Source organism: Oryzias latipes, chromosome 13 (assembly GCF_002234675.1).
Source record: "Oryzias latipes chromosome 13, ASM223467v1".
NCBI classification, from domain to species: Eukaryota; Metazoa; Chordata; class Actinopteri; order Beloniformes; family Adrianichthyidae; genus Oryzias; species Oryzias latipes.
Window position 1 is genome coordinate 17,171,136 of NC_019871.2, and position 13,188 is coordinate 17,184,323.

The following is a 13,188-nucleotide window of genomic DNA, read 5'->3' on the forward strand; positions in this document are numbered from 1 at the left end:
AATATCCATTCTTATCTTGACATAAATGTATATTTAACCCTCAAGCTCCTTGAATGAAGGTATTAAATATGCAGAAAAAATGTAAGTTCATGTCAGAGGTTATTTCTCACTATGCAACTGTGAAGTCTTCTGTAGATAATGGGTATGTGCAAAAATACCACGTAAGTTTGGATGACTGTATGTGTGTGTATGCGTGTGTGTGCAAAGGCAAAGATGCATGCAGACAGTGTGTGTCTGTGTACACAGTTATGTTCCAGCTGTTTAATTGGATAAGACTCGGTGGGTATAAAAAACACTGCAGAGAAAGTCACACAGACAAGCATACACATCCACGTCCACTCAGCATGAAGTAGCTGTGGGGAGTGTGCTATAATAAGGATGATTGACGTGATTTGCCAAGACTAGAGATCGCATTTTTACTGAGATATGTGGTGCATAGTGTGCAGCAAGCTTGCAATAACAGGAAATGTCGACACCGAAGGAAAAAAAAATAAGTCTATCAATAAAGTGTCAACAAATTCTTGTCATTTTAAATTTTCCTTATTGTAATACTTGGATAATTAATTTATTTCTACATCATATACAAATTACCTATAACTATGACAATACTTTCTATTTTTTTTTAAAAAAGGATAGCAGAACACTTTGTCCATATGGCTAATGGGTGAGGATTAAAAACTCAGTTTTATTTCCATTAAAAATGTACCACCTTTGTAAACAACATGCAGGAGAGGACTTTTTTGTAAGACAGTGTTAACATTTACTAGAAATTGTTCAAATATTTTTCTAAGCATTAAAATGTGTGAAGGTTTGCAGATTTACAAAGGAATACAAGTTTGTAACTTTGAGAACAAATTATAGTTTTTGAAGAAAAAAAAAAAAAAAAAAAATCAAGGTGAACATTTTTTCACGTCATGAGAAGGATAAAAACACTTGACCGTGGCTTTCATAATTCATGCATCAGAAGGTCAATTGTTTTTAGAGCAAAACAAACTGCAAACTTTTTACTCAATTTGCAATCTTTATTGACAAAAAAAAACAAGAAAAAGTACAAATATTTATTTTTCAAGGAAAAATGTTTCTCAGAAAGTGTAATATGTCTTCAACTGAGAGTTGAAGATTGACACAGTAACAGTATGGGCCCCACTGCTTTAATCTCTTGAGCAGATAAAGGCAAAAGGTCCTAAAGTCTGAGAGGCGACAGAAAATGAAAAATGCCTTCAGCTACAGAGTTTACTGAAAGTTCAAATCTCAAGTTTTTATTTTAAAAGCTACTACTTTTGCCAACTTACTTATTTGGAGTTTCCCCTTGGCATCAAGTGTTTTACAAACCTTTTTTTTTACTTTACCTCCAATTATTTTTTTTTTAAAGAAAAATATATAAACAAAACACAATCAAATTTTACAGCCACTTGTAAAACAATAGTAAAAAGGCACGGGCATACTACAAACTCTGGAATTTAAAACGGAAAAAAAGATCATAAATTAGATAACATAACTGATAGAGCAAGAACAATAGATATTTAGAAAAGTGGATCTGGTGAAAAACATGAATGCCCAAACAGAATTTATTGTGAACTTCAGTGAAAAACAAGTCTTGTTGGTTGGGTATTTCTTTTCTGATGCATTAATTTCCATCAGGCATTTCAGATATACAAATAGATACTTGAGTTACTTTAAAAGTCAGTACCTCTAAACCCTAACATTTTTTACTAGTTCTGAAATGTTTACATTTCAGCTGTTGCAAAGAAAATGATGTGAATGTTTCATTTTCTAAATCCAAAAGACACAATCTGTTATAACCCAAGCAAACTCTGATCTTCAAGATCTACTACCACCCTGCCTGTTTCCAACTCTCTCTGCACTTCTTGTAGTTGATCACCTGGATCAGGTGTGTTCAGCTATCAGAAGGAGGAGTCACTGGACTCACAGGGAGGCTGGTAGATCGTAAGCACCAGTGTTAGGCATCCATCCAAGGCAACTGGGATAAACAATTGCACATGACTAAAAACATAGGATTATAGAATTGACCTGTAGTCCTTGAACTTTTAGACTTAATCTTAAAGAAAAGAACAGCGCCTTCACAATGTCTTTTTTTCGGGGGCATCAGTGAATGTTTCCTCAAGATACGACAAAATCTTGTTTTTCTAATAATTTGAATATACATTCACAGAAAACAAACAAACTGGACTGGCTGCAGTTGTAAACTAAGGAGTAAAGAAAATGTGATTTTTTTTTTTTACATCAAAGAGAAATAGTTGCACCATTGTACTATGGCGCACCTAATCAACAATGGTAATATGTTCACACCATCAACATTTGTATGCAGTTTCCACAAGTAAATTAAATTGCTATGTTCGATGGTGCAAATGGAAAGATTTAGTATGGAATGCTCCCAAATTTTGTTTCACAAAATACTGTTTATTTTATTCAAATAGATAAAGTAAATTAAGGCCATCATTAGTGCTACATAGTTTAAGAATCAGCATTTCTTAACGTTTGTTTTGTGCACAAACATGACAATGCACATTTGTACTGAATTACTATCAGTGATGTCTCATCAGCTGATGTCCGGGGAGGCACAGATTTACAGTCCTGAATACATCACTGAAGAAAACCGAAGATGCATTTGAGAGTGCTTTTAATACCCATCACATTGCGGACATACAGCGTTCAAAACTTCATTTTCCATTTAGCTTCGATCATCGTGTGTAGGACCTTTGCCAGTTGTAAATGGCATGTATGTTGTGAGAACACGCAGGGACTCGCTTACATGTACTGATACTGCGATGCCGGAAAGCTCTTCCAGCTGCACCCCCAAGCCCCCGTCTCTTTGCAGCGAGCTGCTTCGACCTCTCCTCTACGCTGAAAAAGTCTGTTGTTGCCCTGAAGAACTCAAATACAGCTCTGTGGCTCCAGTTGGAAACACAGCCTTCCATCCCAAAGTATGAAGCAGACGCACCCAGATCAAAGGCTCTCTTCTCCGGCTGGGTGCAGAAACCCAAGTGACCTCCTCGTTCAGTTAGAAGAAGAAAAAAATGGGGGTTTGTTTCAAAGAGTTCCAAAGGTATAGTGGACTGGGCATCTCCCCGCACAGGGTCATCCTTTGCACACACACTCAAAACAGGAATAGCCACCTCGTCTACATCTCTAAGGGGTTCATTGCGTTCCCAATAAGCATCCCAGGCACCTGATGTAATGCTGAAACTGCTGGTCCCAGTTTGACAGAATAATGCTTCCTCCACACCACGCAGAGAACAGCTGGAAAACAAGGCTTCCATTTGCACAGTAGCAGCCAGAGCTGTCCTGTACCTGCAGCATGCAAAACAAGCACACACGCAGAGATTAAACACGGAAAAGTGAACAAACAGTAAATCAATTTCCAAAGGCTGAACAGGCCTCATGTTCTCTAATGGCCTTGATTTGACAAACTTCAACTGGGTCACAACGTCCACTAAAAATCAATATCTTGATAAACAGCTCATCTGTTGCTGTAGTAACTCAATTCATTTTTCTTGTCTTCAATCAATGGTCTATGAGTGCTTTTGTTTTTATTCTTGTGCTTAAAAATGGAAGACGGTGAGGGGGAAGGGGGATAAAAACACCCATATCTTAAATGATGTAAGCTGCATTATGGCAGCAGAGGCAGGTATTCCACCATCACAGCTAAATATAAGTTTGTTTTTTACATCCATGTTGTTTGGAGCTTGTCTATTTAGAGTTTTGATCATGCGTCGGTTGCCTCTGACCCCTAAAGCTGCGTTCACACCAAACGTGATTGGCGCGGCAAGGGCATCCAGTTTCAATGTTAAGTCAATGAACAGACGCGACCTGAGGAACTGCGGCGCCAACTGAGCGTCAGACGTGATGCGTCAGTCCAGTGCGATTTGAGCATCGGGGTGCGATTTTGGTGTTGCGCCATTCTTTGATAAAGAAGATGCGTTGTGTCAACTAGACTCAGCTTTGGGTACATTACCTGTTTTATGATGCGATCAGCAGGTTAAATCCAAATCCAGCACAGGGAGAATCAGATTGTTCTTGTCCTGAACTGTATGATATTTTTCTTATTTGAATTGAAACAAAGACATCACCTAATCATATTCTTTTTATTTTTACCCTCTTAGGACAGCAAGTCTTCAAACTGGGTCACAGAGACACGGAAACACTTCTGAAATCGGCCATAATTCAGATGCAGTTCCTGCGGTAGATGTTAAATGTCACTGTACTGCGAGAATCTCTGAATGATCTCATGAACCCAGACATGGAGATGTCATTATGGATGCTTTTGAGAAGCTCTTTTAAAAAACAAAAAAACAGATCTCTAAACATCATCTGTGCCGTCTCTGTATTGTAAATGAGATACATACAGACACCGCTCCATGTAGAAATCAGTCTAAAAACATTTGGCCCTGGCTCTTCCCATATGCGTGAGGCGCGTCAAGATTCCAAACACATTTTTGGACATCTGTCCAACGGGAAATTTGCTGTGCGTCCAAATAGAGGTGGCCGATGCAAATTTGATGCATGAATTGTGTTTGGTGTGAACGTGGCATAAGACTGGTACTGGTATCCTTTTTGTCCAGTTCCCAGACGTAAACACATCAACTTACCCAGCTAGGATTTCACGCGTAGGTGAAATGTCCACACATAGGTGAAAATTGCATCATGCTACAAGAAGAAGAAAACTCAGCCACTTGTATTTCATTTCACTGAATGCTTATTTGCAAACAAACAAACAAAAAAGGAAAATCTTATGCATCTACAACAATCTTAGCTTGATGACCAATGTTATCGTTTTAAAGTGGACAGTGTTTCTGTGTTTTTTTCCCAATATTTGCCAAAGCAATATTTATGGAAAATTACAATACATGGCGAAAAAACTAAACGAAAAAGGAGAACCCACAGACAGCAAACCGGCACATCTGCAGAATTTCTTTTTAGACATAAAAACAAAGTAGATTTCTTTTAAATGTTATTGCGACTTGAAAATTTTGGATGAAATTTTGAAAATTAGATGAATAAAAAAAAAAAAAAAAAAAATCACTTAATTCTCATTTTATTATACACATGTAACAGACTGATCCCAGAGTTCCTTCCAAATGTTCAACCCCCTTCTTACCTGCTAAGGGACATCTTCTGGTACAGAGTTAAAGCCCATTGTAGTGGCCAGCACAGTCCACTCTCGAACCAGCTCTGGCAGCGGAACACAGGAGACAAGCATGCAGCTGCTGTCACATAGCTGGATGACCCACACTCCCCCAGGTAGGAGAGGAGGAGGCCAGATCCAGAGCTCTCGCTCACTGCATACAGTCGCCCTGCTGGCTGACGGTATCGAATGTAGCGCACAGCCTCGCGCAGATCGGTGGGGTCGCCAAACTGTTGCAGCTTGGGGGTGGTGAGGGGAGTGGCGTTTTGGCTGCGGCGGTTGAAGACCACTGGTAGGTATCCATGTGACAGCGCCACTTCACACAACTGCAGAGAGGAGAGGGGGACATTTATAAATAACAGATGGCCGCCTATCTCAAGTGTTAAAGGATGGTACAGTAAATTGGTTGGACGGGTATATAATTCAAGAAGTTAATTTACTGATCAGATTCTTTTTCGCTTAAGTCAGAAGTTCCCAAACCTACTCGGTTGCCCGTTTGTAGAGGGTTTGCCCTGAGACCAATGGGATTCATTGTAATTGTTGAAGAGCACTGATTTAATGCCTTCTCCGTGGCCTTTTGATTCATGTGGAAACACAAAGCAACTATATTCGTCCTAGATCTTTCTTAGGTGAATTACCACACTTTACAACAACTACGTTGAGAGGATAGCTGTGAGTCTACATGATGTCTCTGTTTATACTCACAAAGCACAGAAAAATCAGGCTTCAGTCTTTTTGTCAGACACAAGGAGAAAAAAAAATCTGAATAAGGAAACAATCCCTGCCAAATATGGCAAAAGAAGTACAAAAGTTAAAAATGGCAAATTTTAGAAAAAGTAAAGCAAAGTTTGCTTTAGGGAGGTTCTTTAGTGTGGAAATGAAACCAGATCTTCATTTTGCAAATGTCCAACCAATTATGGCAGTAATGCAGTGACCTCTATGAAAGCCCAAATTATATGCAAACTCAGCTGGGATAGGCCTCACAGAAAGCAGCCTCTAGATGCCCTTGAATAACACTGGGAGTGAACTTGACACAAGAGTTGAACAGTAATGAAATCCTATGATCTCATTCTCTGGCAGAAAAACAACAGTTCCTTCAGTCATCTGCTAAGAGGAAATGTTTAGAGCGGATGGTTTTTCATCTGCTCCTCAGTATGCGGAGACATTCCCAAGGACTGATAGAACATTAGGAAAACAATATTTTCTATAATCCAACAGAAATGAATCAATAGTTTAATATAAGAAATTGTGACATAAATTTTCAAAGTGATAAATTACAGAGTGACTTTAGTCTGTGGCCGGGATAGGCTCCGGCAGCCCAGTGACCCCAAAAGAGATAAAAACAGATTGGAAGATGAATGAAAATAGAACATAAAAATAAATGAAATATTTTTTTTAAATTCAAATGAAATATAAAAATAATACTAAAATTATTAATTGAAATAATAATTTTCACCAAAGAGCTCGTTAAACAGAGATGGGATGCAAGTATGACATTACTCAGTTCTTCTGATGGCATCCCAGTGAAGTCTACAAAAAAAGATTCTTTTTTTTAATTTTACTTGATTCTCATGTCAACACCCAAGCAGAAAAATGAGACAAAAGTATTTTTCTCAGACAGCATTATGGTTATGAAAAATATTTTTGATCGCTTTAAATATGAAAAATGCAGAGGGACTGCCAGCACCAATGCATTAAATATTTAACAGCTCCGTTAGACTGCACAGTTAGACATAGCCAGTTTCAAGGAGAAGCCAGAATACATCGTGCCACACAGTAGTCAAGTTACTCAGGTATGACAACACTTGCATATGAATCTCTGCTAAACAGAAACTGCTGAAATTTACATTCAGCTTTATAAATAGAGTTACCGTTTAAAATGTTTTAAAGCTTTTATGACACACTTCCCAATGTGTGTGAGAATGAACTGACTTGAAAAAATAAGCAAAAATCAGATAATTTCTACAAAGTGCTCAAAGGCATCTAATCCAAGCACAGCCACCCTGAAATATTTCACATTTCCACAAAAGAAAGAACATCTCAAGTTTAAGTATTTGCTTTGGAACACATATGTATTACTCTCAGTTTCAGTGGAGGAACAAAAACAAACAGCGCCTTCACCGGAGTTTATGAAATGTCAGCTTACTGACAAATTCCTTTAGAAGGGACTCCAGACTAGACAACACCTCCTGTCCTCGCTGCACACCACAAAACTTTACAAAGCCATTCTTCAGCTCAAATATCCCACAATGATGGAACAAGCTTATCTCACCATATCTTTAAAAGAAACAGTAATGAAATCCTATGATCTCATTCTCTGGCAGAAAAAAAACAGTTCCTTCAGTCATCTGCTAAGAGGAAAAGTTTTGAGCAGAAAGTTGTTTTATCTGCTCCTCAGTATGTGGAATCATTCCCAAGGACTGACCAAACATTAGGAAAAAAAAACATTTTCTATAATCAGAGTGAACAGTGATATTTGTGAGTGTCATGGAAATGATATGCTCGCCGGTCAGTAGTGGCACTCGGATGTTAACAAACATATTTAAAAGAAAGCTAAAATCAAGGCTTTTAAAAAAATGTAAAACTGGATATTTGCTGTCAAACGCTTTATATGTCTATAAGGGAGTTAAGCATTTTGGATGGCACTGGTAGTTCGACTAGTATGAATCAAAAATCTGTCTCTGATAGAGTTCAGTTAGGATGTCATCCAGTTAAAGCCATTTTGTAAGGCATCAGAGCATCTTATTACAAAAGCCCTCTCTTCTCCAAATAATCAGAAGCAAATATAAAAGAACATCCTTAATCAGTTTAAAACCCTGTGACAGTGTGATTACAATCTCAAAAAAAATGGATTATTACCATATCTATCTATATATGAATATGAATGATGCAACAATCATAATGTACATGGAATTTAGCTGATTAGCTGGGGAAAAAAAGGTAATTTTAAAAATTCAGCTCTTAGGGACTTCACCCCTCGACACCTATTGTCATCAAACCACTTCTGCCTTAAAAGTATCTTACTTTATCACCTAGTTGAAAGCAAAAACTCAAGTTCTTTTTTGTATAGCCAGAAATGAATTCAGACATTAAGGAGTTAAGAGAAATACTTTAAAAACAGTTACATTTAAAAAGTGGCATTTTCTTTTACTCCATGAATTAATCTAAAAACAAATATGTTTTAACCATTTATGGTTTTCTTTTGACTAAATATGAGGAAAGGTTGAAATTCTTCAAAGCCTCAGTTTCGAATAAGCAGCAACTTTTTGTTCTTCGTATACACAATAAATCACACAATGAACAGTGTTGCCACAACTTGTTACACAATTAACTGCAGAGCACACTTGGAGAAACAAAATGTGCGCAAGCACTCCAAGAGCACATATTTACAAAAGAGTTTAGTGTAAAAACAGCTGAGCCTTTCGGGAATGGCAGGAACAAGGTGAAACTTGCATTCCAATGACGCAAGCAGCGCGTGTGTGTGTGTGTGTTTTTAAGTCCCTCTTGCTGATTTTCACATAGGACACTGTGTTTTGACATCAGAGGCCTCACAAAAGCGTAGTTGCCATGTTTGTGAGTTTGAATGAACTTAGTTCACACTGCAGAGTTGCCACAGTCATTATGCTAGACTTTAGGGGATGTGATTTTTCTACAGACTTGACCCCTCAAGCTCCTGCTGGGAGGGGTTCCCTTTCAAAAGCAAAAAGAATTTTAGAATTTTACGGTCATCCTTTATTTATTCTCCTGGTTGGGTTACTATCATAGTCATGACAGGAGCCCATTATCAGCTTCAATTTGTCTTCTAAAATATAAGTTGACAGAACTTTCATGATTTTGTCAATTAGTTTCTTTGGCCACAATGTTGTAAAACATGATAAATATATGTATAAAAGAAAACAAAGTATGGTACCGACATGTATTTTTCTATCATTTATATTTGCTGTCATAAATGTGCACACTGAGAGAAGAAACACTCTTCATTTCCAGTAGGAGTGCACTTTTATTCATTCATTTATTCATCTTCTTAACCGTTTATTCCCTTTCGGGGTCACGGGGTTGCCGGAGCCTATCCCGGCCTCTTGGGCGTAGGCAAGGGATGCTCTGGACTGGTCGCCAGTCTGTTGCAGGGTGGAATATCCTCAATCACACATCCATTCACTCTCACACTCACACCTATGGACAATTTAGAGTTGCCAATCAACCTATGAAGCATGTTTTTGGACGGTGGGAGGAAGCCGGTTGATTCATTCATATCATAATTTGTGATTGACAAAAGTTGATATTGTTTCATTTAGAACGATCTAATTTACTGACCTAAAATCCATCCAGGACATCTTTAGCCAAAACACCAACCAGTGTGACTCAGATAAATACCTGGTTACTGAACAGTGCAGGTGAAGTTTTCCAGATTCTTAAAATTTCTTGTGTGTAATTTAAATGTGTGTAAACAAGAATTTATTTTTTTTTTTTTGCTGCCATCACCTGTGTGTTGTACGCTGTCATGCACTTGGGTATAATTTACTATAACGTAAAAATGACCATCGTGCATCAATCCAAATGGCATTTTCCAATAGACAGTTTTCCAATGCCTTTTTTTTCATTTTGAAACAATTTTATAATATCATAGGTCAATTTAGTTAATTATTTGCCACACACAGATTGATCTGGTTGGATCGTAGCAACAGCAATCGATTCATCAATTAAGTTGATTAATCGTTACACCCTTAATTTCCAGACAACTAAGCAATCGATTTCCATCTCTGGAGATCATCAAGTAAACAACAGTCATGCCACATGGAGGGAAACAAAAACTCATCACGAGCTGAAATGTGAACAATTTATGAGAAAGTGGCTCATAGTTTAAATAGAAATTCCAGAAATGTGTTATCCAGAAAGGAAGACCAGAGAATCTGGTGCGTCTATGCTAGTGGCATAGACGCACAAGTGCCTTCAAAAATAGATGCTCCCTGACCCGTCCCTGATGTGTTTGCTCACATTGTGACCATTTTCTGCTGTGGGCGTAATCAGTGACACAGGCGCTCTTAATTTGCATTCATTCCCATATGGCGCCCTTTCAAAGGCAACCGGTTGGCAGCACGTTCTAATCTCTACCATAATTGACTTCAAACGAAAAATAGATGCAACTATTTTTGTTCTATTATTTAAAAAAAATCTACAAAGAAATAGCTGCCATTTACCAATAGACATGTTTTTGCAGCACTAGTGCTGCTGGTAGTGACAGTGAACTTGCACTCAGAAGTATGACACGATGATGTCGATGCCCTAAATGATAAAAAATATACATCAGGCATTCGTGTGGCGCAGCTTTTGCTCTCTCGGGCCTCACAAGTCAAGCGTTGCTTTGTAATCCCTCACTCAATTACCTCTGTCAGTCTACTGAAAGAGCAGTTGAAAGACTGGTGCTGCTGTTGCATCTGCTCCCTTTCCTTTTGCTGTTCTGTTCTTTTTTCTTCTAAATGAGGTGGCCTTGGCTTTAGAACAAGCTTCATTCATTTTCAGAAGAGACAATTGATTTGCACCGTCTCCTTTCAATCACTGAAACTCTGCTACTTTAACAAGATGAAATAGTTCTTAAATGCAGAATAGGTGTTCAGAAGGTAAAGTCATTGATTCGTTCTCTCAATTTTAAAGGATTACATTTGCTTTAATTGATTTTTATTGTTGAAGTGAATGTCCTCATTTTTATTATTAAAAGTTTAAAAAAAAAACAAAAGGTTTCCCAAGGGGTCCATCCCCCATTTCTGGGAGAGAACAAAGACAGCGAAACTTTTTGTAGAATTAAGGTGACGGTTAAAAACGCTAAATGACATTAGATATTACAGCAACATGCAACACCACCATAATATCTTAAATTTACCAAAACGTTTCTTGATCAGTCAAACTTAGCTAAGTGGAACCGTGAGAAAAGGGAACTGAATGTCTTTAAAAAGGAAATTTAGTCATTCAGTCCAAAGTGTGTCAAAGATTAAATTAGTGTTATGCCAGAATCTAATCCCCTCTGTTAAATGAGAAAAGACATTGTGCTGCTCCCAAACATTAGTCCAAAATACACAAATGAAGTCATGTTTGTATTGCAACATAAATCTGAAAAAATAGGAGGATGTGCATCAAGCAGGCATCTGCTACTTCCAGTGGTGGAGAGTTCAAATCCCAAGTTTGACTATCCTTGGCCGATGCAAACCCACATTGCTCTCAGAATAGGAGATCTAAGTTCCTTTGGACAAAAGAATCTGCAAAATAGCTAAACGTAAAGACGTCAAAGGAAAAACAAAAGACTGTATTTTTAAAAACCTAGGCATGAAATAAATGTCTTACTTTCTGACCAACTGTTGACAGAGACAATAACAATGTGGAATACTCTGCGTCACGCTGGAATAAAGACAGCACGCTTCTGGTTCTCCCCAAAAATAAAGCATTGGACCACTGTGACATTTGTAGGCTGAATGCCTACAATGCCCATTCCAAAAGTAGCGTGATTATGCAAGAACGCAGTGTGGATTTACAACCTGTTACCACTTTTTGAACTGCATTTTATCAAACAAACGTCAACATGAATCATGACTTGTTGATATCAGGGGTGAGGCTATGGGGGAAGAAGGGAGGAAACTTCATCCAGTGTGGGTCCTTGGGCAAGACCCCTGCTGCTACTGCCCAACTATGTGGCCACAAGGGGTCCCCATTCTGGGTCCCCCCTTTAGCCAGACCCCACCCCGGATAAAATACAGGGTTATGTCAGGAAAGGCATCAGGCATAGAAATCTCTGCTAAACCACCTGAAATGTGCCAGCTCCGCCACCAGATACACTTTGATGTTTGGGTATTTTTTTCAGTTCAAGTTTGGAGTAGAAGCCGGCAATGCGTATTTTACCTTTAACAAGTTTCCTGTGATCTTCCCAAAAGAGTTGGGGATGATGAGCAGGACCGGGCTGCTGGAATGACTGGAAGTCCTGCGTCTCTTCTGGTAGGATGGCACAGCCCAGTCCAGCGCCACCAGCCCGTCGTCGCTCAGCTGCAGGTTGTCCCGCACGAACTGGACCGGGCTGTAATACGGCCAGCACAGCTCGAACGCGCTCAGGATGAAGACGCTGAACCGCCACGTCCAGCCCGCACACGTCGCGTAATCAGTGAAAGTCCTGCAGTGCTTCTTCAGGTAGTTCGCCAGCGCGGAGGGTTTGCAGACGAGTTCCACGGCGCCGCGCGCAGCAGCAGCCCCGGCTGAGGCGCGCCGCTCTCCGCTCCCCTCTTTCTCCTGTCTCTGAAACCAAGCATCCCACCGGCGCTGGCTGCCAAAATACTTGGAGCCCGGCAACAAAAAGATCACCAGGACCACAGCACACAAAGCCACAAGCCATCCCAGCATTTGGCACGGTTAGCGCTGGAAAAACAAGGAGAACACGAACGCTGTCTGACTCACTTTGATGAAGCTAAAGTTGACGCAAGTGTGTTCACATTCTGAGCCGCTGTCAGATCCACTAAGTGGTGAATATGTTTATCCACGCTCCACTCATCCAGAGCCGACAAAGAGCTTCTCATCCGTGCACGCTGGCCTACTTTAGAGCACGCCAAACAAGTGCGTTCACGCCCAACAGCTGAGAGACTGTAATCAACGCGTGCGATGTTGGACACGCCCCCACACCCAGCACCACCATCACCCTCCTCCGGTGAAGCAGGGACTGTGGTCTATCTGTCAGGGCGGACTTAGCAGTTCGGGGCCCCCAGGTGAAGAATAAAATGGGGCCATGTGCAGAGATTATATTAATCATAAAAACAATTCTTACTATGGTTAAAAATCTGTTGAATAACCTCACTACCGGTCCACTTTCAGACAGTATCAATGTCAAGAATCCAAATGTTTCGATAAGCATTTAAAAATTGAATTCACTTTTAAATGTTAAGACATGTATTTTATGTACATTATTTTTTCTTGGAAGAAACACAATGAATTTTTTGTGGGTGTTCATTTATTACCCACTCACTTTCTAGCAGGAACAAAGGCTTTTATTTTCTTCAATTTGTTACGTT

The 13,188-nt window shown here is 39.3% G+C and overlaps 1 protein-coding gene across 1 annotated transcript; it reads right to left on the reverse strand.

The window, feature by feature from the left end:
- Positions 1–1,001: 1,001 nt before the first annotated feature.
- On the reverse strand, positions 1,002–12,735 carry abhd15 (abhydrolase domain containing 15). Its single transcript, XM_004075444.3, has 3 exons — positions 12,035–12,735; positions 5,120–5,472; positions 1,002–3,312 (listed from the first exon to the last, which is right to left on the reverse strand). The coding sequence occupies exons 1-3, from the start codon at positions 12,524–12,526 to the stop codon at positions 2,703–2,705; spliced, it is 1,455 nt and encodes a 484-aa protein (XP_004075492.1). The 5' UTR covers positions 12,527–12,735; the 3' UTR covers positions 1,002–2,702.
- Between the last annotated feature and the right edge of the window lie 453 nt (positions 12,736–13,188).